At 39.5% G+C, this 27,944-nt stretch overlaps 1 protein-coding gene across 3 annotated transcripts; it reads right to left on the bottom strand.

Moving 5' to 3' along the window:
- Positions 1–27,934, bottom strand: LOC108255005 (TOM1-like protein 2). Of its 3 annotated transcripts, XM_017450568.3 has the most exons (16): positions 27,828–27,934; positions 19,649–19,733; positions 18,090–18,168; positions 17,575–17,724; positions 14,757–14,891; positions 14,355–14,510; positions 13,714–13,830; positions 13,180–13,313; positions 12,478–12,520; positions 11,634–11,796; positions 10,388–10,505; positions 10,224–10,299; positions 9,150–9,215; positions 5,833–5,892; positions 3,937–3,973; positions 1–3,835 (listed from the first exon to the last, which is right to left on the bottom strand). In XM_017450568.3, exons 1-16 carry the CDS (start codon positions 27,877–27,879, stop codon positions 3,687–3,689), a joined length of 1,620 nt encoding a protein of 539 aa, XP_017306057.1. In that variant the 5' UTR covers positions 27,880–27,934; the 3' UTR covers positions 1–3,686. The 3 variants fall into 3 exon arrangements, with proteins under 3 accessions (XP_017306057.1, XP_017306065.1, XP_017306076.1); XM_017450576.3 differs by lacking the exon at positions 9,150–9,215; XM_017450587.3 differs by lacking the exons at positions 5,833–5,892; positions 9,150–9,215.
- Between the last annotated feature and the right edge of the window lie 10 nt (positions 27,935–27,944).

The following is a 27,944-nucleotide window of genomic DNA, read 5'->3' as shown; positions in this document are numbered from 1 at the left end:
TCACAATAAGAAACTTTATTACATATCCTAAAATACATTAAGACATTAATGTTTGAGACAAATAATCAAAATAGTTAGGACTTAATGTCACATGGTAACATTCATTAAAGCAGTTATTAAAAATAACGATTGCCACCTCATTGGAAAGCAAAGCTTTTTATAGGACACCGAGAGTTACTGACAGGTCGGCTTTATTGTTTTACTTTATATAACGCTATAAACAAAACAAAAAAAAAAAGTTTTATGTAATTAAATGCTCATAATTGTGACTTTTGTTGAAAATTCCTTTTCGGAAACAGGTGTAATTTAGGTGTTAATGTAAGTTATCATCTGATTTGTGTTGTATATTCATTTCACACATATAAAAGGCCCATCTATACTCAACATTTTATCGCTGATTTATGACAGCTTGAATTGTATTAAGACAATGTATTAAGTGTTGTACCAATTTGAACAATTGAAATGTTAATATCTCATCAAAATATTTTTGGCTAGTTGTGACCAATTTCTAATTAATGCTACACCGAAACTCCATGTTACGCTGAATGACTACTAAACTGAACTGCTGCATTTCAAGAGCTGATGTACACCAAGATTACAACAGAGGTTCAGACTCAAAGTGTCACAAATCACACCTGAAACTCCTAAATTCATCAGGCATCTCATCTCCTTTCCTTTCTTTCGCTGCATTCACTTACATTCTGTCCTATATTCCTTCCTGCTGTGCTAGCTAACCCACTTATCCAGCTATGAAACGTCACACCTACCCTAACCATCACGACCAAAAATACGAACCAAGTCACATAAATGAGCTCTTGACTGAGTGGACTGAACTCCTTCATTTGATCTCTTTCTGAATAACAACTTACTCAGAAATGATAACGGACATTTATATTCATTACTTTTGGGTTGTATATACATATATTTATGTGTACATTTAAATACATAGTGCACAAGTTATGCTACCATAATTTAATCCTGCAAGATGAAGACCACCAGGAAACAAATTCCATCCATTTACTTTTTAATTCTGTGGCCCACATTTTCATGTGTGATTTATTGATTTTTGTTGGCTATGAAAAACAACCCATGCACAAAAATACAGGATTCTGAAAATAAAATAATATTTTTCACAAATGCTTCATAAGTATTTGTGAAATATTTCCTCAAATCACTTATTTAATGGTTAATTAAGTAGGCAGTGCGTTTTATAGAGCTTAATTCTAAGAACCGTTTGGAAATACTCTTAGCTCTCTGAAACAAGAGCTAACAAATCCCTTTTTATAAACTGTCTAAACTGTCTTTGGTCACCATTTTAATAATTATGACAATGCATTTCCTTCACCATACTAACACTCAAAGCAACTGAGAAATGAAACCCTGACAGAGAAAGAAATGCAAGCGTAATTTTTTTGTTTTGTTTTCCCTTATTTAAAAAAAAAAAAAAAAAAAAAAAAAAAAAAAAAAAAAACCTCCCCTGGTGTCCAGGTTTAACTCAATACATACAAAAACATGACAAATTTAAGGAAAAAACTGATGGCTCTGTATTGCTATTGGGGGTATTTTCTTAGCATGGCTTGATTCTTTATAGCGCTTCTCCACAAAACAGCTCAATTTGCCACAACTCCAAAACAAATCCATACTCGGACTATCCGTATAACCTGGCAGAGCGCATGTGTCGCTTTCCCATAATATAATATACTCATGAAAGTAGGAGGAGTTTCTCTGTACGTTATCAAAGGCCTAATTTGATAGGTACAGGCAAAGAAATACTACTCAAAATATGGAAATAAAAAACATCAACAAAACTATGCCTCTCTGATTTATATTTCTCTCTCTTGAATGAACAAGATGCACGGAATTTATTTTAATGGAAGCACACACTCAAACACAAGTGTGCCAACACTCTAATCTCTACTTAACAGAGGAGCAAGCTTTTGATTAATGGCTGCCTATGGACCCAAACACAGCTATGCCTGCCAGTACTTTAATGAAAAGTCAGTCATTTGAGTGTCCTTATTAGACAATGTTAAAAACACATGCGCACACACATAAAGCTGTGCATCTTTGGCTGAATCCCAAATATCTTTCTACAAAATGCATAAGGGCACTAGATAGCAAACAAAGCGAAGAGAAAGTTACATGGGACTTGCCCTAGAAGGTGTCAAGTTTTACTCTGTTTAAATAAATAACAAGTACAATGGCATTAACGGGGATGCCTCCTGTGTCAACAAGTCTAGTCTTCTTTGTTATAAATTTGTATGGCCAGAATACCCTTAAAAATTTCAGATATTTGATCTCGCTATGACCTCAACCTTGTTTGTATTAAGTCCAAAATGTAATTAGTTCATCTTCTGGTTACAATGATAATTCCATATAAATCCTATATTCAACCTATATCGCTAATGAGAATCTCGGATGGACGGACAGACGGACGGACCTAGTGGTGGAGGCATAAAAATGAAACATCGAATTGAAACATTAAATTCTTGTTTAAAATTGTGACATTGCTTCTTAAATCTGCCAGAGAAAGGACTACTCAAAAGAGTAAGTCACTCTAGCAGTCACTATTAGCCATTTACTAAAGATTTTGTTCCTGTAGAGACGAGAGTTCAGCCAGAGACATTAATCAATGACTGCTGTTTGACTATGTTTTAGCAATCAATGGCCAGCACTATTTTAGCTGCACTCACATGGTGGTGGAAATGGCCACAACGTGGATTATGGGTAATTTACCGAGTGGAAAAGTGCTATTAGAGGAAAGAATCAATGCAAATCAGTGCAATGTTATTCCGACTGATCATCTTTATCCTTTAAAACATTTCTATCCTGATGGGAGTGGTCTATTTCAGGATGACCCTGCTCATATCCACAGGGCACAAAGGCTCACTGATGAGTATGAAAATAATCTAAGTCATATGCTGTGGCGTTTACCGTCACCAGATTTCAACCTAATTTAACACCTATGGGAGGTTCTGGAGTGATGTGTTAAATAGCGCTCTCCACCATCACCAAAATACCATTTTGAGGAAATAAAGATTGGAAGAATGGTGTTCATCCAACCAGTATAGTTATAGAGACTTGTAGAATCTGTGCCAAGGCACAAGGAAGCTGTTCTGACAGTTCTGGAGGCCCAAAACTTAAGACACTTTATGTCTGTTTTTCCTTTAATTTGTCACTCTTTTGTATATGATTCACCATTAGTGGTTTAATGACGTTGGACCACAGGAATTAAAGACCTTTGAAATGATCTTATGAACCTTTATGGAATGGCATATTTCAGATTAGTATGTAAACTTGCATGGGAAATCTGAGATATTATAACGCTTTTCCAAGCCAGATTCCGCAAGGCTTCTGTCAATAAAACAGAAGTAAGTTATAATCATGGCATATCTTAACAAAACAGACTTAAACTACAAGATGACTTCGCTGCTGAGAAATTCACTCGTTTAAGACGGTTCATCCCTCTGCCCCTGAAGTTACATACAAAAGCATGTTGAGTCTGGAAGAGGAGCCATATCTCAGAAGCTGCCCCACACCGGCCAGCCGCTTGAGAGGTGGAAATGAACCAAGAGTCCCATGATGGATCAAGAAACGTGTGACAGAGTGCAGCACGGAAAGGCAGCAGGCATCCAGAGGAACGCTGAGGGGGATGAACGGAGCTTTTCTTAAAGTTCATGAGTGACCTACAATGCAAACAGGTTGTCCTCAGTCCGCTCGGCTTTCTTACGGCTGCTGCTTGGTGCGCTCACAGGAACAGAGGGCTCGCCTGTAGGGGGTGACGGTAACACTGTGTCTGCAACTTTGGCTCGCTCTTCTAAGAATTTGTCAAACTCTAAAATATAGGCAAAGAACAATGGCAATTCATCAGCAGTGTTGGTTTTGATCTAAAATTCACTTGTTTACAGTCTTAATACACAGTTTTACACTTCCTACCTTCACTGGTGACTCCCTCCTCAGGCTCATCACCTTTCTGTTCAGTAGAACACAAGAAGCAAAATAATTATTTGTATTGTTGGATTATTAGATTATTTATCGTATGGTAGACCTTTTGTCTAATCAAAGTTAAAGGAATGCTCCAGTGCTTTTCAACTATTTACTGTATGTGCAACATATATATGATAACCACAAACAGAAATGTAGAACAGAATAGGAAACCTGTTTTCTCAAAACTTACTTCTAATGGAAGTCTAAGGGCAGTGGTCAGGACCTTAAAGAAATATTTAGGAAAAACTGTGGACCCCCCCCCCCCCCCCAAAAAAAACAAAAAAACAAAAAAAAAAACCACTATGTTACTGGCCTAATGACATAACTTGTGTTTTCAAGTGAGTAATATTTTGAATTTATAATCATTCATTTGTGGTCAGTGTGGGAAATAGTGGAAGCGCAATGTGCCTGCATGGGTCCTGCTTATTAACCGACGTTTACTGAGGTATACATAGCTTTATCTAATATCCTAACTCCATCTTTCCTGCCCTACCAGAAAACATTATCTCATGTTACTTTGGCCAAAAAAGTTGGTAATTTATGGGACAACTTATGGTCTTGAATGATTAGTCTATGACAATGGTCATCAACCCTATTCCTGGAGATCTACCTTCCTGCAGACTTTAGCTCCAACTATAATCGTGCCCACCTGACCATCTAATCATTAGAAGTCTTAGATTAGATTCCCACAAAGATGAAACCTGAGGGAAGGTAGATCTCAAGGAAGTGGGTTGGTGACCACTGGTCTATGAGATGGACCTTTTACTTTTCATTTCAAAACCCATGTTATGAAGCGTGTATTATGCAATGTCAGGCAGCGCATAGTAAAGGTATTTGCATTAATTAACTTGTAAGTACTTAAACAACTTTGATCGATTCGTTTTCTTAGCATAAACAATATATATTTTTAATAAATCCTGTGTGCCATCCTGCTTTCGGTTCACATCGAAGTCGATCCCAAAAAGAGTGGAATCTCTGATCATAGGCATTGAAATATGTATGTCAAAAAATGTAGCATCGAAGTGTTTCAGTTAGCGAGGCAGACAGCTGATATTTATTTTGCCTTTATTTGGCCGGAATTTATCAAATCAGGGTTTGAAATGCAGATAAGTTTGTAGCTATATTTCCAGAACCAGAAAAAAAATGTACAGAATACCATCACCTAGTTAAGTGTTCTGTAGTAGTATTAGCTGATTAAATTGCAAATAAATATTTTTGGTATTTTATAAATTTTTCAAATAATTCATCTAATAAATTAATTGGAAAAACTATGGCTAGATTAATCGATTATTAAAACAACTTGCTTGAAATTCAGTTGAAAGACAATGGAGCATTCCTTTAAATAATACCCACCTTCCAGAGCACCTTCAAAATACCAACAAAGTTTTAATGCAAGCATTCAGCTTCACTGAAGAAAATGAACATATCACTTCAGATCTGACATACCATTTTCATATGATCAACACAAAAACCATACAATCCAGCTGAGTATGAAGACATTTCACTAGACCCACAGAGCAATATGCACCATTTTACTGAAACATTCAGCAACCACCATTCTCATAATTAGCGTTTTAGTACACACATACAAGCCAAGTGACAGACAACCTTACTACATGACTTGCCACTGCTGGAAATCTGTGTTCCCTGATTAAAAAAATAACAATGATATGAGTACAGGCGCGAGGCAAGCTTGACTGCGGACTATGTTAATATGATTGATCGACGGCCAAGTACATATATGAAGTTAAGAAACCTATATAGACGTATTGGGTTACATGAAATGGGCGTGGAATGCGATAGCAAAACCAAAGAAAGAATGAAATCAAGGTAAAGAATTCTCACCACATCAGCACCGAGCCACTCCTCAATGTCATCCATGACAGTAGACTGCGATACAGGAATCTATGGAGCAAAGCCATGGAAAAACCAAGGGCCCCCGCAAAGCCACCAAATAAAGCCGCCCCATCCCCCGAACAAAAAAGAACAGAAAGAAAAAAAAAACAACAAGCATAAAATCACAAGGAGCTCTGCTAGGAAAATAACAACAGCAACACATGCAATCACAGTATGCATGGATTCACACCGCCAGCCACACACACACACACACTTACACACACAGAGCACGTTAAGCATGAACGTTGCTATATTGTACAGCATGCAGTGGGAGGCAGAGTGAAAAATGAGGAGCTGTCTGGAGAGAACCGTGATGAAGCTCAGACAGGAAAAGGACAGTACAACGGCTCTGATCAACGGCTGCAGATATTCTAAAAAAAAATTATTTTTATATTCTTGCATGCAAGACAAAGATGTATGGTAGGACATTCGTAATGTCTTAGATGAAAATACTGATGTGTGTGTGTGACTATAAGGAATTTCCTGAGACGGGAAATTTTATTTGGCTTTTGTGAACTTACACTCAAGCTTCAAAGCAGCTCTAAATAATTATAAAGACCTTAAGAGTTAAAACATCCTACAATGTGCTAGATTTACCTCAGTTGATTTAGCTAGGTCCTGAAATACTCACCATGATTAAGATTTAAGCCACAAGCATTTTTCTATTGTTTTCCTATTTAGTTCTGTTTGCACCTAGGTGACAAAAAAAACATTGGCCACACACTACAGTGAACTACGGTGATATGTGCTCTTAAACACCAAAATTCCCAAGACAGCCAGCTAACAGCTATGTGAACACATAATATGGCACTAATGTTCCCAGCTATGTAGTTATCCTACACAGGGGTGGACAAAACATTAACTCGGGCATCCAGGACCAGGACGAGCAGATTTTACATCTGTGTGGACATGTTCAACAACCAGAGGGGGAAAAAAGACTACTCCTTATTGACTTTTTACAAAATAGACATTCTCTTGATATGTACTGCATGTTTTAATGTAATACACTTAACGGTAGTGTACTACACATTGACGTTCCTACTGCATCCTCTACTTGATCCAAATTAGCATGTATGGATGACAGATTTGTTTTTGTCTGAATGAGGAACACACAGTTACACTAAATGGCCAAAAGTACACGGACACCTAACCATCATCCCTATGTGCTTATTGAAATTCCCATTCCAAAACCATGGGTAGTAATATGGAGGTGGTCCTCCCTCTGCTGCTATAACAGCCTCCACTCTTCTGGGTATGTGTGCCACTAGGTTTTGGAACGAGGCTGTGGGGATTTGGTGTGGTTGGACACTGATGTTAGGCATGAAGGCTTGGTATGCCGTCTGTGTTCCTGTTCATCCCCACCAACCTTGGAAATCATGTGTTTGACAAAACACTGTTAAGCTGGAACAGGTCTGGATCCCTTATATCCAGTGATGGGAAATCTTAATGCTACAGCATACAAAGACATTCGACACAATTGTGGGCTTCCAAATTTATGGCAAAACAGTTTGAGGAAGACTCACATACGGGTGTGATGGTCAAGTGTCCGCATACTTTTGGCCATATAGTGTAACACTTATGGAACCGAGCAAAGGCTATCATATAATTCTCCTGCTAAATACATAAACTTTGTGAGAGAAAATATTGAGATGCTAGCCTGACTTGAAAATCTTTTTCGTGCGATGTGATGACGGAACACCACATCTCACAGTGGAAAACTTTTTTGTCCAGGGCAAAAAGATGATGCACTACTTAAAAAAAAAATGTGGTAGAAGAGGATAACGCTTCATTCATTTTAATACACTTAACTAGCTCGCCATACATTATCACATTACATTAGCTACCACTCTTTCACTTATTCAGTTAGACCAACCAAAACATTGGACTGAGCAGCACACTGGAGACTTTACTTGGGCTAGCTAAGAAATGTACTATTTGTCCACCTCTGTTACCCAAGATTAACTCTCTCGACACTAACTAGCCATGTTTGCTAGCAAGCTCACTGATATTACTCTAAGTATTATGTCCTGTAATTAAACCAAGCATGAACAAGCTAGCTAAAAGTAGAATATTTTGTGTTGTAAACCAGAGTTGTGTAAACCATGCTCACTAGCAAGCTAGTTCACCTTATGCTAAACATCTATGACTAAATTGGATGCAAATAGATTCTGACTTTCTATTTACCTGCAGATGCAAAAATGGTTACCAAAAATGTGAAATATATTCATGAATTTGGATTAAATTACAGCTGGATTAAAATTGGATTAGTAAACCGTAAGGGTGTGAAACATAAGTTCTAGAACAGGACGAACATGCTAGTCGTTTAATCGTGATGGTCATTATGAAATGTAGTTGGCCAAAGTGTTATTCATAATAAATGTAGACAGTGAGTGGAAAAGCTCTTACTGCACAGCTGTTGGATCAGCATGCAAATGCCATGAGCAATGCCAGGCTCATCGGTTAACGGTGTGTACCAGCCCTGTGCATGAAGCTGTACCAGTATAAATATGTGCTATCTATAACCACATCAGTTTGGCATTGTGGGGGTTGGTGTTGGTCACTGTATTACCACATGAAAATTCTTCCTTTCTTCTTTTTAAGTATATCAGATTTTTCAGACACAATCCTATTTGGTGCAGTACATATACGCCATACCAGTATAATCCTTCAATGAACCAGGGCTAGGCCATCTTGGTTAAAGCTAAAGGCAAGATCCTGTTTGTATATAATGAAAATTCATACATGTCCCAAGGAACAAGCAGGTCTTTTCATTTCGAAAGTCATAGTATGCAAAGAAGGCAAAGGAGGATGGAGTTGCCCACAGTAAAAGGGACAAAGTGAAGGAAAAGGCCTGAAAGAAATTTGCAGACCCTGAAGTGTTCTGAAAAGCTTAGGCTTTGAGACAAGGAGAAATGACTTCTCTGAAAGGACAAAGCCTACAGTTTCAGAAGAAAAGCAGCATTAATTTAAAGCAAAACTATATGAAATACAAAAAAGAGCATTTAAATAAATTTTAATAAAGTCTGACTGTGCGTATTTGGTAGGTTTGTTAAACAAATCTTTATAATCCAATGGCTTACAAGTGAAACAGAATATTGAATAATTCAATAAGTCTACATATTACGTTAATTAGGATGGGTAAGTTGGCTCTCCCTTTTACTGTACGGGATGGGCTTGTTTAGCGGAGGTGAGGGGGTAGGGATGACATGGTGGATGGACGCAGGAGGACACTGAGGAGGAGACAGTGCTACTGGTGAAGTCCTCACCATTCCTTGGGTAATGAGCCAGCTGTCTATGGGCTCCAACTCTGCGTTATCACCTTTTACACTCAGCTGAATCAACAACAGAAAACACCTTACAAAACGTGAAGCAGAACCCAAACTCCCCCAAAAGAAGGAAAGATAGAAATAAAGAAAAAGATAAACGAAGAAAGAGAAACATAGAAATGACATGTGACTGACGACTTTAAAGTGCAGAACTTGTCTGATATAGAAATGTTGTGACAAACGATAACAGAATCACCTAAGAAAGGTGGAATGGGGAAAAAAAAGGGAATAAACTTTGACCAGTGGTCTGATCAGTAAATTCTGCACTATAGTAACACGGCACACTGACTTTAGCCTGATGATTTCAACACTCGACGGTGCCTGGCACTGAACACAAGCTGTAATCAGTCCTCATGTACTTGGTGATAAATAATGATTTGATAATCTCCTTATGCATTTCTATTCACAGATTCAAAGCTGATAAGACTTGGTTCAGTTGCTACAAGTTTGTAATTAGTATTGGATTATTACGCATGTTTCCCAGTTATGTATGGAATTTATCTAATATCCAAACCTGAGAGACTTTTTCTGACTATCATGCAAGGCCTCTATCATAAATAACTCATCTTCAGTAACATAGTGTAAAGTTAGTGACCAAATAACTTCTGAGATACTAAATTCTAATACATTAAGTAATACAAATGAAGTAGTGATAACAGGAGATAAAATGGAGTTTTTTTCTACATTAACATTAAAGCACAACTAGGATGAGTTGAAGGATGGTCTTGGTGAGCTTTCTTACCCTATCCTAACAGTGGCAACAAACCTGCTTTCATTATCTACAAATATGCATTCACAATATACTTTATAAAGAGCATAAATTTCAAATAGAAATTCAGTGCAACCTTAATATTATACACAAACCATACTAGGATGCAAGCTCTACTTAAAAGCAGTTCTATACCAAAGTTAGTTAGAGCTCCAGTGGGCTACATTTCCATGAACATTTCATACAACCACAACCCTTCATCACATGACACATGGAAGGTTGGACAAAGAGTTAACAGCACTCACCCCAGTAGCGTTTTGTTGTCGGACATCTAGAGCAGAAGCCAGGCCACCGAGAGCCTGTGGGTCTTCATATTTCACGCTGAAACAGAGTGAGGAGAAAAAATTCAGAGGGAAAACAAAGCATTGGTGGCATTATTGAGTCTAATATCTAGGTTCAAAAGGCTTACTTCTTGCGCTGGTCAGAAAGGGAGCTTCCTCTGGTCTGGGCGAACATGTCGAAGTCATCACGAGGATTGTGAGCAGACAGTGCACTCAGAGTGCCACTGACACTTTCAGAATCCAAATCTATACATAGACAGAATCATAAGGTCAATGAATATTTGATTAACTGACTGATCTGTAAAGTGTGTGGCATTGGTAGTATAGGTGCATTACTAATATAAATATGATTGAGCTGCTGGGCCTGCTAGGGGTTCTGTCTCTTAGCAGGCCCATTCACTTTTCAGTGGTAGTCAGTGTTAATGCTGAATCACAACCACCAACACACATACACTGCTCTCCACTAATATTGGCACCCTTGGTAAATATGAGCAAAGAAGGCTGTGAAAAATGGTCTTTATTGTTTAACCTTTTGATCTTTTGTTTGTATTGATATTGATGCATGTTTTTATGGGTGTTTATATTGATGTGGTGGGGGGTGGGGGTGGGGGGAACGCACGTTATCCTTGTTATGGATATTGTTTGTCAAGTGCTACGTATAATGTTTTGAGAGTTAGCATGTTAACCAAATGTTAGAACTTATTTACTACCTATACCTGGTCAGGTGTCCATGAACCTTTGGCCTAAAATTTACTATTTATGCTCGCTTAGACTATCTTTCTTCTTGTTTTGTTTTTTTTTTCAGGAGGAAATATAACCTTGCTAGCTAAGTGACGTCCTCACATGGCGAATGCCATGCTTTGACCAAGTTTTTGGATATCCATGTGCCATAGTGAAATGTACATAATGTATATAAGCTGAATCAATTTAGTTTGTGATCAGCCACCAGCTGTCAAAATGTCTGAATTTTTAAATATAAATTTTCTGGGTGTAACCAGATCTTAAAATGCTATAACTATATTTCTGGTACATGCAGAGAAAACGCCTGTAGTTCTCAGAACTACAGAATAATAAAAAAAAAATACAAAATGGCAATGTTTCACCAAGTGAAATATTTTCCCAGGCTGCCACACAAATACAGACAACAGTCCTTCCTAGTACTAGTAGTGTATATGGGTCCATAGAGCTATGACTTTGGTTGAGGGCAGAGTTTGTGGTTGAATGTACATGTGCTCAGACATGAATTTCTGCATATGCATGTGCACCTGTGTCTCACTAAAATCCTGCCATAAGTGTGAAGTGAACTATTACAGCTGTCAGAGTCAACAATAATAATAGGCTGTAACGGCAGGATTGTGCCTGTGTGTCACTTACTCAGTCCTGCAAGCTGTGTGGCGAGTGACGGGGCAGTAGCAGCAGCAGTCAGGCTGGAGGGAGGTGTGGGAGTGGCTGCAGCGCTGGCTCGAGGGGTGACGACAGCCGGGGAGCCTGGACCCAGATCTATCAGATTATCCTCCACTGAAGCCTCGTTCAACACCTGCACATCATCACAGACACAGTCACTTACTATACACTACACAATACACCTTCACATACACAGGAACCAGGTTAGTCAAAACAGAATTGCTGCCGTTTATTTAATCAGTTTTGTAGCTGCTATTGGAGAATAAAGGTGGATAGGAAATGGCTATGGGATCAGGGAACCACAAAGAACTGCAAGAATGTGTGTGTGAGCGAGGGGCGGGATAATAGATGAAGAGGACTGCTCTAGTGTATTCTACAGCAAGATAAAGTTAAAACATGTCATTAGGGCATGTCAGACATGTGCAAGCCATGTTTTAACTTTTGCCATATTTACCTTCACCCATATTTATCACAAATGCTTCAATTCTACTATACTTGCCTTCATTAGCTATCCAGTGTACAAACACAAATAAACAAACAAACAAACAAACAAAAAATAACCATTGGCATATCAGCATGCAACATAAACACACCAGGTGGGTACAACTATTTTTTTTTCCTTTTTTTTTTTTTTTTTTTTTTAACTTTTATTATGTACAATATATCAGGTACATAATACACTATTGGTAGTTTAGCACAGCAAACGTAAATTACAGACCAAATTTTATGAACTAAGTTATAAAGCAATATAAGGATGAGGGGTTATATGTATAAGATAATATTAGGCTTATAAAATCAGCAGATTCCAACTTACCCCATTGTTCTGTGTATTCCGGCCCAGTCTGTATCTCTCATACCTGTAAGCACAGAAGCAGTGAATCGGTCAGCAAAAAACAAAACACCTTTCTCTATTAAATTAATTTTCATACCTAGTGCTTAGTGAAGAAGTAGGTCTTCAATAGTTGTGTGAGTGACTTTTTAAATTTTAAACATATATGTATGATCCCAAATTTTAATGAGCTATTAGACATCCAGCAAAGCTGCGTGATCAGCCAAACTCTCTGATCAGACGGAGCTGAAAAGCGAGCCTTATATTGTAATACGCATTCTTGATTGACATCCCTTCTTTTCAAGACTCTCAGCCTGTTTCGCCACTCAAGCAGAACTAAATACAATAAGTACAAGCTGGGAGAATCAGGACTGTTCAATGTTGCATGTTCAAATCTTGGCGTTGTCACAGTCATCTGCGCTTGACAGGTTCTCACTAGGTTGCTTCATCTCAAAGAAGCCATTCAAGTATAAATGCACAATTTTGACAAATACCATGTGGAATAGACAAGCCTTGTGATGGGTGAGATTAGGCCAACCACTTTACATAAAAATTCGAGTGAATTACGAGCAGATGTGGGAAAGTCACTAATCATTAAAACTTTGTATGTGCATGGACTAACATTAACCTCATCAGAAAAGAATCACTGGTTTTAGGCTTTCTGGGACTTCAAACATAAGTACTTGCCTTTCATAGCGGAGAAAAATGTTGTTAAGGTCATCGTTGACATGTAGCAGCTCCTCTGTGACCTCTTCATTGGTGACACGAGAGATGAGCTCCACTATCCTTTGCTGCATGGCCCGACAGGTCCTGTTCAGCTCCTACTCGCACACAACACATGCATGGCATCGGCACGTCACTTTGCACATTGCTCACAAGACTACAGCACTAGTAGTTCAGTTTAATATGCTGGTTATAAATCTGAGTCGAAGCTTCTATTAATGATACCAATACTGGTTCCTAAGTACATTCGATATCAATGTATTTCTATTTCAATGATCAATCCCACAATACCCCAAAACTGACCACTTCTATGAAGAAAAGCAAATCCATTAAAATATCTGCTTCCTTATATACACAGTGCTTCTACTCCCCCTAGTGGTGCATTCAGGAATGGTCATTATGGAAGAAGAATACTGTGTGATGCACACAATGATTGAACACAGGCATTTGTTAGAAAACAAGTTGAAAGTGGGAAGGAAACCCAGTAGGATTTAGGACCTGGAGGAGCTCAAGGTCAGAGGCATCCTCTTGCCCTGGCACCATCTCTGTCAGCATCTCTGACATCACTTTGCAGTTTCCACGCACAATGTCCAGCTCACTCCTCAGCCGGGCAATCTTTGAAAGCACAGACAAACACACACAAAGACACTCATGGTAAATGGTAAATGGTGCACTTATATAGCTTTTATCCAAAGCGCTTTACACTGTGTCTCATTCACCCATTCACACACACTCACACTCACACACCAATGGTAGCAGAGCTGCCATGCAAGGTGCTAACTTGCCATCGGGAGCAACTTGGGGTTCAGTGTCTTGCCCAAGGACACTTCAGCATGTGGAGTCATGTGTGCTGGGAATCAAACCGCCAACCGTATGATTAGTGGACAACCCGCTCTACCAACTGAGCCACAGCCGCCCCGTGCACATGCCGGTCCGTACACATGCACACACCAGCAGCATATATACAGTCACTTACATGAAGCTCAATTGGGCAATTTTATAAACAGGTTAAAATCAAATCTAAGACTCAATTTCACTGAATGAAACACTTCATTCATCCCAAGTATTCATTGAGGCATTAGGTTTTATACATCTCGACGTAAACAATGCAAGACACAATGTTTGATGGTCAGACTGACCTGTTCTGGGTTTGGCGTGATGGGCCCTGCCATGTTTGGTAAATGAGTCTGAGCAGGCAAGCTACTTGGAGCAGACGTCTGAGGCGTCTGGGATGCTGGCTTGGGCTGGGGAGTAGCTTTGTACTTATGTGAGGCTGGATCAACCTCTGGGACTCCCTGATTAAATCATAAATTCAGAAAGATAAAGCCATTTTTTAAAAATCATCAAAAAAAAAGAAAAGAAGATAAACAAACGTATCGGTTCTTGTTCTGGCTGAATATGCTTAAAAATATTTCTCTTCAAACTGAAACACAAACATAAGAGTGGAGCACTCTGCATGTGATGTGCTGGTTTCATAAGACAAAAGATGAAAAAAATGGCAGGAAAATTGTAGAATATGTCGCATGATGTGGCTGTCGTACTCTCTGTGGCGTGTGAATTGGTGAAAGAGCGTCCAGGTCTGCCATGGGGAACTCGACACCTTTTCTCTTCAGCTCCTCGTAAATTTGGACGACTCCGGTCAGATCTGGACTGCTTCTGAATGCATCTGCCCAAGCCTGCAAACAAAGCACAAAGTACTGACATGTGACTTTTGACATTCACAGTCATGTGCAGTTTTGCTGCTGTATGTAAAAAAATATATGGTGATACACGTCCAACTAGCCAGCCACTATTTAGTATAGATATAAATACTCTCAATGATAAAGGTCACTGCAGATCAAGTGAGCTGATATTTTATGCCCCTGACCTTACAGTGTCTTACAGTAAAATTTTAGCACTGTAGAGTAAGAGTATTTCTGGATTAATCGGAGGCTTAATATTAAAAGAGTAGTTGATTTCAGTATATTGTAGGGCTGTCAAAACTTTTAAAAACACTAGTTACTAGTTAAATATTAATGATAATTTGCATCACATAAAAAGCAAAATATCATATCAAAATATCCATTTTATCTCAAACATTAATGCTTCAGGTTTGAGTTTGTTTATTTATTTACCGACAGTAATGCTTTTTTGTCACTGTTATAAAAAGAAAATCTGAGATCTGCAATGTTTTAAGGCAGGATTTTTAAATAAATATAAGCTACTTCGAAATTCATGAATCCAAATGGCTGGGATTATTATCAAATAATGCAGTTAGACAACCTACATAATGTCCTATATGCTTAATAAAACGGCATTAACAATTCAGGAAAAGAAAAATTTAACTTGTAAATACAAATAATATATCATTTAAAGCACTTTTATTTTGATGAATTTAATTGGAAAACATACAGTATCTCACAAAAGTGAGTACACCCCTCACATTTTTGTAAATATTTTATTATATCTCTTCATGTGACAACGCTGCAGAAATGACACTTTACTACAATGTAAAGTAGTGAGTGTACAGCTTGTGTAACAGTGTAAAATTGCTGTCCCCTCAAAATAACTCAACACACAGCCATTAATGTCTAAACCGCTGGCAACAAAAGTGAGGTTACCCCTGAGTGAAAATGTCCAAATTGGGCCCAAAGTGTAAATATTTTGTGTGGCCAACATTATTTTCCAGCACTGCCTTAACCCTCTTGGGCATGGAGTTCACCAGAGCTTCACAGGTCGCCACTGGAGTCCTCTTCCACTCCTCCATGACGACATCACAGAGCTGGTGGATGTTAGAGACCTTGTGCTCCTCCACCTTCCGTTTGAGGATGCCCCACAGATGCTCAATAGGGTTTAGGTCTGGAGACATGCTTGGCCAGTCCATCACCTTCACCCTCAGCTTCTTTAGTGTGTTTGGGGTCGTTATCATGCTGGAATACTGCCCTGCGGCCCAGTCTCCGAAGGGAGGGGATCATGCTCTGCTTCAGTATGTCACAGTACATGTTGGCATTCATGGTTCCCTCAATGAACTGTAGCTCCCCAGTGCCAGCAGCACTCATGCAGCCCCAGACCATGACACTCCCACCACCATGCTTGACTGTAGGCAAGACACACTTGTCTTTGTACTCCTCACCTGGTTACAGCCACACACGATTGACACCATCTGAACCAAATAAGTTTATCTTGGTCTCATCAGACCACAGGACATAGTTCCAGTAATTCATGTCCTTAGTCTGCTTGTCTTCAGTAAACTGTTTGTGGGCTTTCTTGTGCATCATTTTTAGAAGAGGCACCCTTCTGGGACGACAGCCATGCAGACCAATTTGATGCAGTGTGCGGCGTATGGTCTGAGCACTGACAGGCTGACCCCCCCACCCCTTCAACCTCTGCAGCAATGCTGGCAGCACTCATACGTCTATTTCCCAAAGACAACCTCTGGATATGACGCTGAGAACTTGCACTCAACTTCTTTGGTCGACCATGGCGAGACCCGTTCTGAGTGGAACCTGTCCTGTTAAACCGCTGTATGGTTTTGGCCACCGTGCTGCAGCTCAGTGTCAGGGTCTTGGCAATCTTCTTATAGCCTAGGCCATCTTTATGTAGAACAACAATTCTTTTTCAGATCCTCTGAGAGTTCTTTGCCATGAGGTGCCATGTTGAACTTCCAGTGACCAGTATGAGGGAGTGTGAGAGCGATGACACCAAATTTAACACACCTGCTACCTTGTAACACTAACAAGTCACATGACACCGGGGAGGGAAAATGGCTAATTGGGCCCAATTTGGACATTTTCACTTAGTGGTGTACTCACTTTTGTTGCAAGCAGTTTAGACATTAATGGCTGTGTGTTGATTTATTTTGAGGGGATAGCAAATTTACACTGTTACACAAGCTGCACACTCACTACTTTACATTGTAGCAAAGTGTCATTTCTTCAGCGTTGTCACATGAAAAGTTATAATCAAATATTTACAAAAATGTGAGGGGAGTACTCACTTTTGTGAGATACTGTATATGAAATTGAAAAATATTTTTAAATGGTCATTCAGATAATAATTTAATTTAACCACAGTAACTTAAAAAAAAGAGATGATGCTTAACGTAGAAGATTCAAATTTGAAATTGTTTTCCCTTGTATTTAAACTGACTGTATTTAAACAACAATTTTTTGTTCTGGTCAAGAGTTTCAAGCTTTAAAGAAAACAAATCAGACCAGACACTGCTCTTCCCTATTGTAAATGCACCAAGTATTTTTCCTTACCTCTGTCTGAATAAACAGGGCATACAGCACTCAGACTCTTGTCACCAGCATGTTATTAAAGGCCACAGATAAGGAAGGTGGATCTAGGAGAAGAAGAGTTGTAGAATAAACTGCTCACCTGAATCAGTGCCAGCACTTTATCCTGTACTATAGTGGGGGGGTTGTTTTTCGGAGAAATGATCTTCACCAGGATGCCGTCGATGAAGTCCCGGGTGGCCACGAACACGTGGAAGCGATGGCCGCAGTTCTTCACGCAAGTCTCTAGCACCTGGGAGAACACAGAGGGTTTTAATTCCAACTGACTTATGAGCTGCGTTCACACAAATACAACTTCATATGCTTTTTTTCCCCCCCTGACAGCCAAAAGAGAAGCTTTAAACTAATGAGGCTAGATTCAAAGAGCCAAACGAGGCTCACAGCTGTGAAGCCACAAATCAGATCATTAAAGGAAAATAAACAGCCTCTAGTTGGTATTGCAGAGTGCATCACATTGTGCATGCGCACCATCAAGTCATGAAGCAAAGCAGAACTCCACAAACATGCTACATTCTTCACTACATAGTTTGGCTTGTTAGCATCTAATGAGCAGGGCGGCCCCATAGCAAACATTAACCCAGAGGCTGCTATACTCACAGTCAGAGCCAGCATCACCTCCCGGAAGTTTCGATTGCCATTCAGCCTCTTCTTGATGGCACGGATGGCGTCTTTGGGCCTACACATACATGCACACACACACACACACACACACACCCGGTGGATTAGAAGTGGTGACTAAAGATGTGTTAATCCATCTGAATGATTTTTATTGGACAATTTACACTGATCAGCCTGTTCAAAAGTTTACACTCCCCTGGCTCTTAATGTATCGTGTTGCCGTCTTGAGCATCAGTGAACGTTTGCATCTTTTATAATAGTTGTGTACGAGTCCCTCAGTTGTCCTCAGTGTGAAATGACAGATCTCAAAATCATATAGCCGCTGTTGGAAAGGGGTCAAATATGCAAAAGATGCTGGAAAAGCAAAGAATGTGCAGGACCTGGAGGATTTTTCTGAAGAACAGTGGGCAGTTTAACTGGGACTCATGAACAACTAGCACAAAACATAAACACACTCATTGATCATCCAGGTAACAACTCACAGTATTAAGAATCAAGAGTGTGTAAACTTTTGAACGAGGTAATTTTTATAAACTCAGCTATAATCTTTTCTTGAGGACTATATGTAAACATCTGGTATGTGAAACAGCTTCTTCAGGACAGGACTAAATATAAAATAACATGGGATTTTTATGATCCCTCTTATTTTGTTAAGAGTATTAAGATTTAGTAGATTCCCCAAGGGGTATGCAAACTTTTGGGCACAACAGTATATTCAAACGGTCATATCCTTGACCTGCATTAATGGATATAAAAATACATAAGTGGTTAAAAATAACCTTAAGCACAATTAGGTCCATTAGAAAATGTCTGAAAGAGTTGGAAATCTGTCAGGACTGGACCCAGGGGGGGGGGTTAGAGATCCAGAAACCATACATTTTCGTTGCATCTTGTCGTTATCAAGCTTCAAAATCATCTTTTAAACATCACTTTCATAACAACAAGCTGCTTTTTTTTTTTAAAGTGTACTTCCTTTTAGATCCATCATGATCAGTAAATCGGACCTCTTATTTGTTACGCTATGTATGAAGTACAGGCCCTGGAAAGAGGAACCAGAAACACATGTAGGTGATTATGTTAAGGACGTTCTATATACAGTACGGATTCCTTTCTCAGACTTGGTGAAGAGAGTTTGTATGTTCCATTTTTCACATTCTTGTCATCACCCACAACTTCGGACACAAAAGAGGACGCCAGGCCAAAGTAACCGGCTGTTGTCCTGCACTACAAGATGCTCTTTCACTCATATGGAACAGAGGCAGGACTGTGACGACGGTGTGAAACAGTGAGTGTGAGACTGAGTGAGAGACGGAGAGAGAAAGAGAACATTTTAAAGTAAGATGATGTGAGGCGGTGCAGTCAAGAGTAACCTCTTCAGCTGCTGCGAGACTGAGAGCCTCATCAAGTACTGATTTAGCCGCCAGAATGCACAAAGTGAAGGAAGAAGTATTTCAGAGCAACTGAATGAGTCACCCAGAGCAGCAGTGAGTCACCAACGGACTCTAGGTGTGTGCGTGTGTGTATATATGTGGACTCACCCTTCCTCTGTCTCGTTAATAATGTCACAGATCTCCATGTTGAGCGTCCAGTCCTCATTCTGCAGGGACCCATCAGTTGCCTTCTCTGTCATAAACACATCACAATCATCGACTGAGTCATGCACACACACAAAACTACTATTCACATATCCACCACTGGAATAGTGAGGATTACATGGGTGCTAAAAATTTAGACAAGGCTTCTAGATCTACAGGCCATAAAACATCTATAACCCTGTAAATAATGATTTAATAAACTAGTGCTATGTGATTGTTGGTACAACATGAGGATTTACAGGAATGTGGTTAAATTGTGATAGTAATTATCTTTAGACCTTGCTCAGCTTGTCTAATCACTAGACTGAGTGACGCCCTTGTTTCTGTCTTAATACCGATGGAGTGTAGACAAGATGCCATTGTTTTATTATCCCAGTGTGTCTTCTAGTACATTTTGGACATTTAAAAACCCGGTTGAGATAGATATTAGCTCATGTAATTCACCCAAAAAGTGCACAGCCTTCTTCAAATGAGGCTTTCCCATGCTATGATTTTGACAAGTTGTGTGGGAATTTCATGGGATGAAATGCAGATCATGGTGATGAAACACATTTGTCCATAAGCCTCCTGTTTAAAAAATAAATAAATAAATTAAAATAAACCATCGTCAAAAGAGTTCACTTTCATGTGACATCGCACTCTGTTAAACAGGTTTAATTACTGTTGCATTACTCATCAACAGGGTGAAACTTGAAATCGTTTTTCACCTCTCGGCTCTATCGAGACCAGTAACAACTCCGCTACCTCAGTCCTTTCCTTTTCCTGTTCTTCCATACCCTGTGTGCAAGAGCAGAGACACAGTCTGGGCCTCAGAACTCGCAGCCCGCTGAGATGTAAGATCTGGACTCATGGCCTGTCAGCTCTGATAAGAGCTCAAAAGCTAAACCTGAGGGTCTCTGCTCTCCCTGTGTGCAGCAGCTTCTATTGTCGGAAAACCTATGTGTAGAAGCGTCTCACACCTCAAAGTTTAAAAGAACGTCCAGAACAAAGTTTAGGTTCCACCACACCAACCAGCATGAGGTGGAATGAATGAATAAATAAATAAATAAATAAATACGCGAGCGAGAATGACTTGGCACTTCACAGTGGTGGACAGGAGCCGCCATCAGTCAGCCGTGATGACCCTCGGTTCTGCCTGGCAGTGCCACAGAGCTGTCTATACCATGCTAGAGACACGCTGGAGTACAGAGCTGGCTTTCATGGATGGATGAAGGCGGTTTCTCTAATCTGGACACCTCCGTCCATGCCTTATTCATGCACTGGCCTTTTGCTGTATGCAAACTGTCAGGACCAACGAAGGCAATAATTGTGCTCTGGCCCGCTCTCATTCATTCCTTTTATGGACTCTTTTATTTTTTTTTACATTACACGTGAATTGAACGGCATGATCGAGAATCTGATTTTTTGACTTGTTATATACAGGTACGGAATATGATTTTTTACAAAATCACTTGTTAACAAGCTTAGCCGACGAACAATTTGTTCTGCAGCTAATTTCAGAGTCAATGCAGCTTGTTTATCAATCTTTTAGTAAAGTCTTTTATGCATAAATTTAGACACACTGAAGAGCACGAGGAGGATATGATTGTTTTTTTAACCATACAGGATTTGCATATCAAATTTCCTGTATAAATGCTCCTACGGAAGATTTGTGGATAACTCTGTTCATATTCAGCTTGACAAGTCGGGCCCAATGTAAAAAAAAAAATTTTAAATTAAAAAAATAAATCAAAAATGGGTCAGTTGGTTGTAGCAGGTTTTGCAGTAGTTTAACCAGCTACTTGCACTCTCTCGTCAAGAGATTTAAAAAAGGTAGCGTGCAGTTAAGGGTGCTATCACACCTATTAATAACTTACACTTTTGGCATGCTTGCATTAGGGCTGCAACAACTAATCAATAATGAAAATAATTCGACAACGAATTTCAATATGGATTATTAATAACAGACCATTAGATAGGTCTGTGACATCACTGTGGATAACCACCGGCAGTGACGTCCCTTCATGAGGGTGAAAAACGCATTTCTATGTATAAAACACATCTGAGAAACAGTGGAGGTCACAGAGTGAGCTGCTGCGGTGGGAAAAGTGCATGATCCAGGTCGTCCAAAACATGAGAATGTTTTATATTAAGCACTTCAAACAAACTAGTAAGTGTATTAACGTGGCTTGTCATGTTGACAGATGCGTGAGCTGTTTAATGTGTTCCAGACGTGTTGTCTTCGGTGCAGAAATGACATTTTTACCTTTATATTCTTATCTGTAAATGTTAGAAATTCACACATGTATTTCCATCTTACATTACAGCATTTAGCAGACGCCCTTATCCAGAGCGATTTACAATTCTCTCATTTTTATACAACTGAGCAGTTGAGGGTTAAGGGCCTTGCTCAAGGGCCCAACAACGGCAGCTGGGATTTGAACTCACAACTTTCTGATCAGAAGTCCAATGTCTTGGCCGCTGAGCTACCACTTCTATAAGTTTACATAAAGGCTCATCCTGACAGCAAGTGAGTCTCCATTAAACTTCATTGAATGGGCACAAGTCAAACAGCACGCTATAGGAAGGAAGCTCAATAACTCTGACTAAAATATTCATTTTGATCAAATATATTGTTTGATGCTATATTTAGCTATTTTTAGAGCAGTAATTGTAATGGGGTTATAACATGTAATTGTATATAAATGTAAGAAGTGTCATACATTTACAGAAAAAAGTAACATGTTACAGTGTTTAACTGTAAATGAGTTTAAATGAGGGAATGTGTGTGTTATTGCAGAACATTCAACTTCTTAACAGTTAACACTTACATGCACAGAACATGCACACAAAGCGGAAGTGGGAATCAAACCCCCAACCCTGGAGGTGCGAGGCAAACATGCTAACCACTAAGCCATCATGACCCCCCCTGCATTCTAATACAGTAATATCTTTTCATGAGAAGAACTGTAAGAGTATGTGTTGCACAAACAGGCAGAGATTTGTAAGTAGCTTGCTGCCAGAGAGAAATCGGTATTGTCTGAGACACTTAACAACTTCCGTCGTCCGAGTTGCGTTTCAGGTAAACACACAAGTTCAAATCAGCCTTAGAAGGAAAACTGGTTAAATAAGACAGACAAAAGACAGACAAAAGACAGACAAAAGACAGACAGACATGGAAAGGATGCAGGTCAGATAAAGTGTCAAATCAAATAACTAACAAAGCTAAAGCAAATCTGGGCCATTCTTCTACAACCAAAAGATGCTTCATCTGAGAGGAAAAACACTGCAGGTCATGTGATGCTGAGCGTCAGGCTGTACCATCCGCTACCTCAGAGCCAGACTCACAAACCAGTCACAACCAGCACTGCTGCATTTTCCCAAATCAATGTTCACGTCAAGCACTTTATCGTATAGTGTAGATTAATATAGTCAAAAAGCACTGGGATGATGCTGGGCCAGGAGCGCTGGTAAAACTACATATTAATCCCATTTTGCAAACACAAACAGATTTTCTACAGTAATCTGCAAAGATTTGTGTTACAGTTTCTGGTTGGAAAGATGAACAGAGATGATTTACAAAACTGTGGCTTGGTTTTCATCTGCATTGGTTGCTATTTAAAAAAAAAAAAAAAAGTAGGTCATGGCACCACACATTCAGAGGTCACACTATTATAACAGCTCTTATACCGCTAATGTGATACATGAACTTTTCAAATTTAGATTAAATGCCACAAGATTAAAAGTATGCGATATGTTCTGACAATCTTTTACAAGCATACGTTAGATGCAGGTATAAATCAGGTGTTGGCAAATATCAACTGTCATTATCAACGGTCTAAACAAATGCTATTAAAACAGTCTTAAAATTTCTACAAAATTCAATGTGTTTAAAAGAATCAATTCTAGTATGTTTTTCCTGGGCTAAACAGAATCGTTGCGCGTATCTTCGTTGCTATTCGTCGAGTGAACGCTGATTGGTTGGTGGGGAGGCGTGTCTGATTGCAAACCTGGAAACACTGACCTGGAATACTCAAATAGGCTGTGGCATTCAAGTCACGATTGATTGGTATTAACAGGCCAAGTGTGCCAAGAAAACATTCCCCACACCATTACACCACCTCCACCAACCTGGACTGCTGACACAAGGCAGTTAGGGTCCATGGATTCATGCTGTTGGGACCCATTTCTGACCCTACCATCTGTGTGCCTCAACAGAAATCAAGATTCATCATACAAGGCTACGTTTTTCAAGTGTTGGTGAGCCTCAAATTTCTGTTCTTGGCTGACAGAAGTGGAACCAGACATGGTTTTCTGCTGCTGCAGCTCATCTGCCTCAAGTTTCGACATGTTGTACATTCTGAGATGCTTTTCTGCTCACCACAGTTGCACAGAATGCTTACCTGAGTTACTGCAGCCTTTCTGTCAGCTCAAACCAGTCTGGCCATTCTCTGTTATCCTCTTTCGTTAACAGTACTGACACTTACTGGATGTTTTTTTCTTTATCGCACCATTCTGAGTAAACTCTAAACACTGTTGTGTGTGAAAATCCCAGAAGATCAGCAGTAATACTCAAACCAGCCTGTCTGACACATCAATCACGCCACCGTCGAAATCACTCAGATCACATTTTTCCCCATTCTGATGGTTGATGTGAAGATTACCCAAAACTGCTGGCCCATATCTACATGATTTTGTACACTATACTGCTGCCACATGATTGGATGATTAGATAACTGCATGAATGAGTAGGTGTACAGTTGTTCCTAAAGTGCTCATTGAGTGTAAATATTATACTTTCATACTGCCCAGTCATAGTAAGGGGCTGGTGTAAAAATATCATTTTAAAATCCAGTCAGTTACTTGTTTCAGTGACTATCGATGGTTTTATAACAGGGCCAACACCTAATGATACTCGTGAAAATGATCATGGTGATAAATGACGATATCAATGCCATATCGTGAAATCGCGGAGTCCAACTCATCTGGTGGATTTCCGAGCCATAACGTGGAAAGCACCTACAGCTAATACATCAACAGCTAATCCCTTTCAGGATGAGCACAATAATCTCTTTTCCACAGTCACAAAAGCAGCAGCTTGTTATTGTTAATGAGAGTGGAGGAAGCCAGCAGGATCCAGAACATCCACCCACTCTTAGGAAAGTTTCGTGGAACGTGGTGTGATCAAACTGGCAACAAGAGGACGAGTCACAGTATTCAGAATGTAATTGTGGACCATTAGATTTAACTCATGACCTTCCAATCAGTAGTCCATTGCTTTAACCACTTAGCAGCCATTATGCTACAGAATGCTACAGAGGCCCATTTACACCTCTATCTTGTACGATATATGAACAAGCAGAAAGCCAGAATGTATAGAGTGTAGAACACTTAGAGATGAACACTAACTCTCCTCTTCAGCATATATGCGCACACAGATTGGCTCAGTGTCACTATAATCATCGGGGAAGTGTGTACTGCCATCCACAGAGGCGCTTAGCCAATTTTGCTCTTTAGGGCTCCAGGTCACAGATTACTCCGACAACAGGGTAAACGCTATTCTGTTAATCCACTCAGGACCCCAAACAGACAGGCCCAGAGAGATCTGGGATGGACAATAACACAACAATATCATGTCATGATTCTTGATCTGTATCATTATATAAAGGTTTGGTCACAAAAAAAAAAAAACTGTTATAAATAATAATAGACAATTTGGTTATTATTTTTTTTTTTTACAATTAGAGAAAAACATAAGAGCATCTAGAAATGACTGAGAAATCTGCTGAGAAGATAAAGTGCCTAAGGGTGGAGAAAGCTGGAGAGATCTTCTGAGAAACATTCTATTTAATGCTGTAGGAATGCTGTTTTCTCTGGAAAACTGTTACCGTGAGTTGGTACTGGGAAGAACATTTCATGGATTAAGCTCTTCGCCATGATTGCCACATTGATACACATTTAAAGAGAATTCGGTGCTGCATCTCAAACCACATAATGTGTGCTAAGTAGTATGCCTAAATGCCTAACTGGGTAACATTCTACAACATGGATAAATCGACTAATCACTTTTTCTCTTGTAGTATCTTACTCAGTGTTTCACACCTGCCTTGTTTATACTCTCACATGCTTGTTTTCCCCTGACTGACTGTCAGCTCTTGTCCGTCACCATGTAGTCCTGCTTCTTTCATGCCTAACATTGAGACCTGATGACATCTGATGCATTTGAGCTGCTGTATAAATACATACGGAGTACACATTTTCAATCCAGACTGTCAGGGAGTCTCACAGCAGCAGCTCAGAATTTTTTCGCCCATGACTCAATAAAATTGTTTTTTTTTTTTTTTTTAAATCATCAATAAACACCTATCAGGGCCTTAATACCTGACCTATTTACTACTGCCCTCATTTACTCTGGCTTCACTTCACGTCAGTAAACAACCACAGAGCTCAACAGAATAGCTTCTGCTTGCCTCCATGAGCACTTTTATTTACGAAATGTTCACAATATTTATTTGCAAAACATTTGCAAATGTTCAGCGAGATGATTAAGAAAACTTGCACCCGTGCATGATTCATGCATCTCTACTTTTACACAACAAACTGCTGAATCACACAGTCTGCTGCAGAGGAACAGGAAACCCATACTGCCAACAAGATCGTAACAGATTCTTCCCAACCATATTGAAAATGACATTCAGTTTGTGCTGCTTAAAATAAGAGCTTTTTTTTTTTTTTTAATTGTTTTATTTAAGAGTCAGAATGCAATCATTGTTGAATAAAAACAAAATCACTGTTCGGTTAACAGGTTAGCTACAAAGACCTCATGAGCATACTTCACTTTTGAATGACTGAGGGCAGAATGAGGAATGTTAAGTGTGTTAAGAATGTTTTATGAAGCAGGAATTGCTTGTGAATGTGGAGGGGGGCAGAGTCTGGGGTGGCATTGGCCCTGGTACAAATCCTACTGGGCCCTTTTAAGTGATTGTCTCCCGTCGTTCACCTCATTATGTTCTCATCGTCGTGCCTATGAAATCTCACACAGCTCAGTAAGAGAGGCTTCCAAGAAAGTCGGCTCTGTTACCAGTTCAGATTAAGGCTGGGTAGCAGCTGATATTAAGGATACTTTCACATATGCAGCATTTATTCTTTTGTAATTTAATCATTTGAATTGAACCCCTGTATGTTTTCCCCTTCAGAGTTCTCTCAGGCCGGTGAGAGCATAGCATTCGATGCGTTGATGTAATTTCCGCTGAAACCGGAAGTCAGGGTGGGACATATTGAGTGGCTCCTCCCCTTTTTTAAATAGCCAATCGCTCAACAATGGGAACTTTGGCAATGTAGGGACACTTCAGATTCTAGAGAGCATGTGATTGGATAAAAGCACTACATAAGTGCAGACCATTTACCTTCACTGCTTTGTACTGGTGCAAATGGCAATAAATCTAATCTAATTTAATCTAATAGGCGTGAAAGCATCCCAAAACCTCTTCTATCTGTACTGTACTGAGAATGGAAGAATCAGTTTGGCATTCAACACAAGCAAAAGACGATTTATCACTCTAGTGATAAAACTGGTGTTGGGTTCAGATCAGTCCTTAATGAGAGCAGACTCTCGGTTCAGATTGTCCAATAGGAGAGAGTTCATTCCCTTCTTCTTATTGGACAAGCCTGATTTCCGGCTTAAATGATGGACAAACTGTGAAATACACGTCAGAATAACAGAAATGACGTAAATACGTTATTACGCAATAACGCATAGTGAACAAATCTGAAATAAAGTGTATGTGCAGTAGATTTTTTGCCCTGACGTACCCGGTTACAGCGTTTAAATAAAAAATAAAAATAAAGTACAATTAGTTTTATAATTGCTCAGCCCATAAGACAAGCGTCTATCTTATTTAACTTGTTTGCCTGTTAGCGTGTATATGAATCAGCAGATTTGCTAACAGTGACACTGGATAATATTTAACGTTACACTGAAACAGTCCAGCTAACACTGTTAGCCAGCTAGGCTAGTTCAACAGCTACCCGGTAGTATGCTAATTAATTGTGGAATACGATGAAATGAAAGCGTCGAGTTACACAACCTATTTTATCAAAACATATATTTTAAATAAAGGCCTGGTATAACCATGTAACTTACCAATGCACTGGCCGACGGGAGTGCTAAACGGATTCCCCAACAAGAACTCCATCTTGATAACAACAAACCCTGCACAGGCAGGAGAGGACAGTGGGCGGGCGCAGAAGGAAGCGTCTG

This window comes from Ictalurus punctatus, chromosome 2 (assembly GCF_001660625.3).
Source record: "Ictalurus punctatus breed USDA103 chromosome 2, Coco_2.0, whole genome shotgun sequence".
Classification (NCBI taxonomy): Eukaryota; Metazoa; Chordata; class Actinopteri; order Siluriformes; family Ictaluridae; genus Ictalurus; species Ictalurus punctatus.
Note: the sequence above shows the minus strand (reverse complement) of the source record. Positions and strands in the feature narration are given on the sequence as shown.

Excerpts from the sequence above, each read along its gene's own strand:
- LOC108255005 (XM_017450568.3), bottom strand. The coding sequence starts at position 27,879 with ATGGAGTTCTTGTTGGGGAATCCGTTTAGCACTCCCGTCGGCCAGTGC. Across the intron at positions 9,216-10,223 it reads GACAACAAAACGCTACTGGG|CTGAGTGTAAAAGGTGATAA; the intron begins GTGAGTGCTGTT and ends TTGTTGATTCAG. Across the intron at positions 5,893-9,149 it reads GGCTCATTACCCAAGGAATG|ATTCCTGTATCGCAGTCTAC; the intron begins GTGAGGACTTCA and ends TTTGCTCCATAG.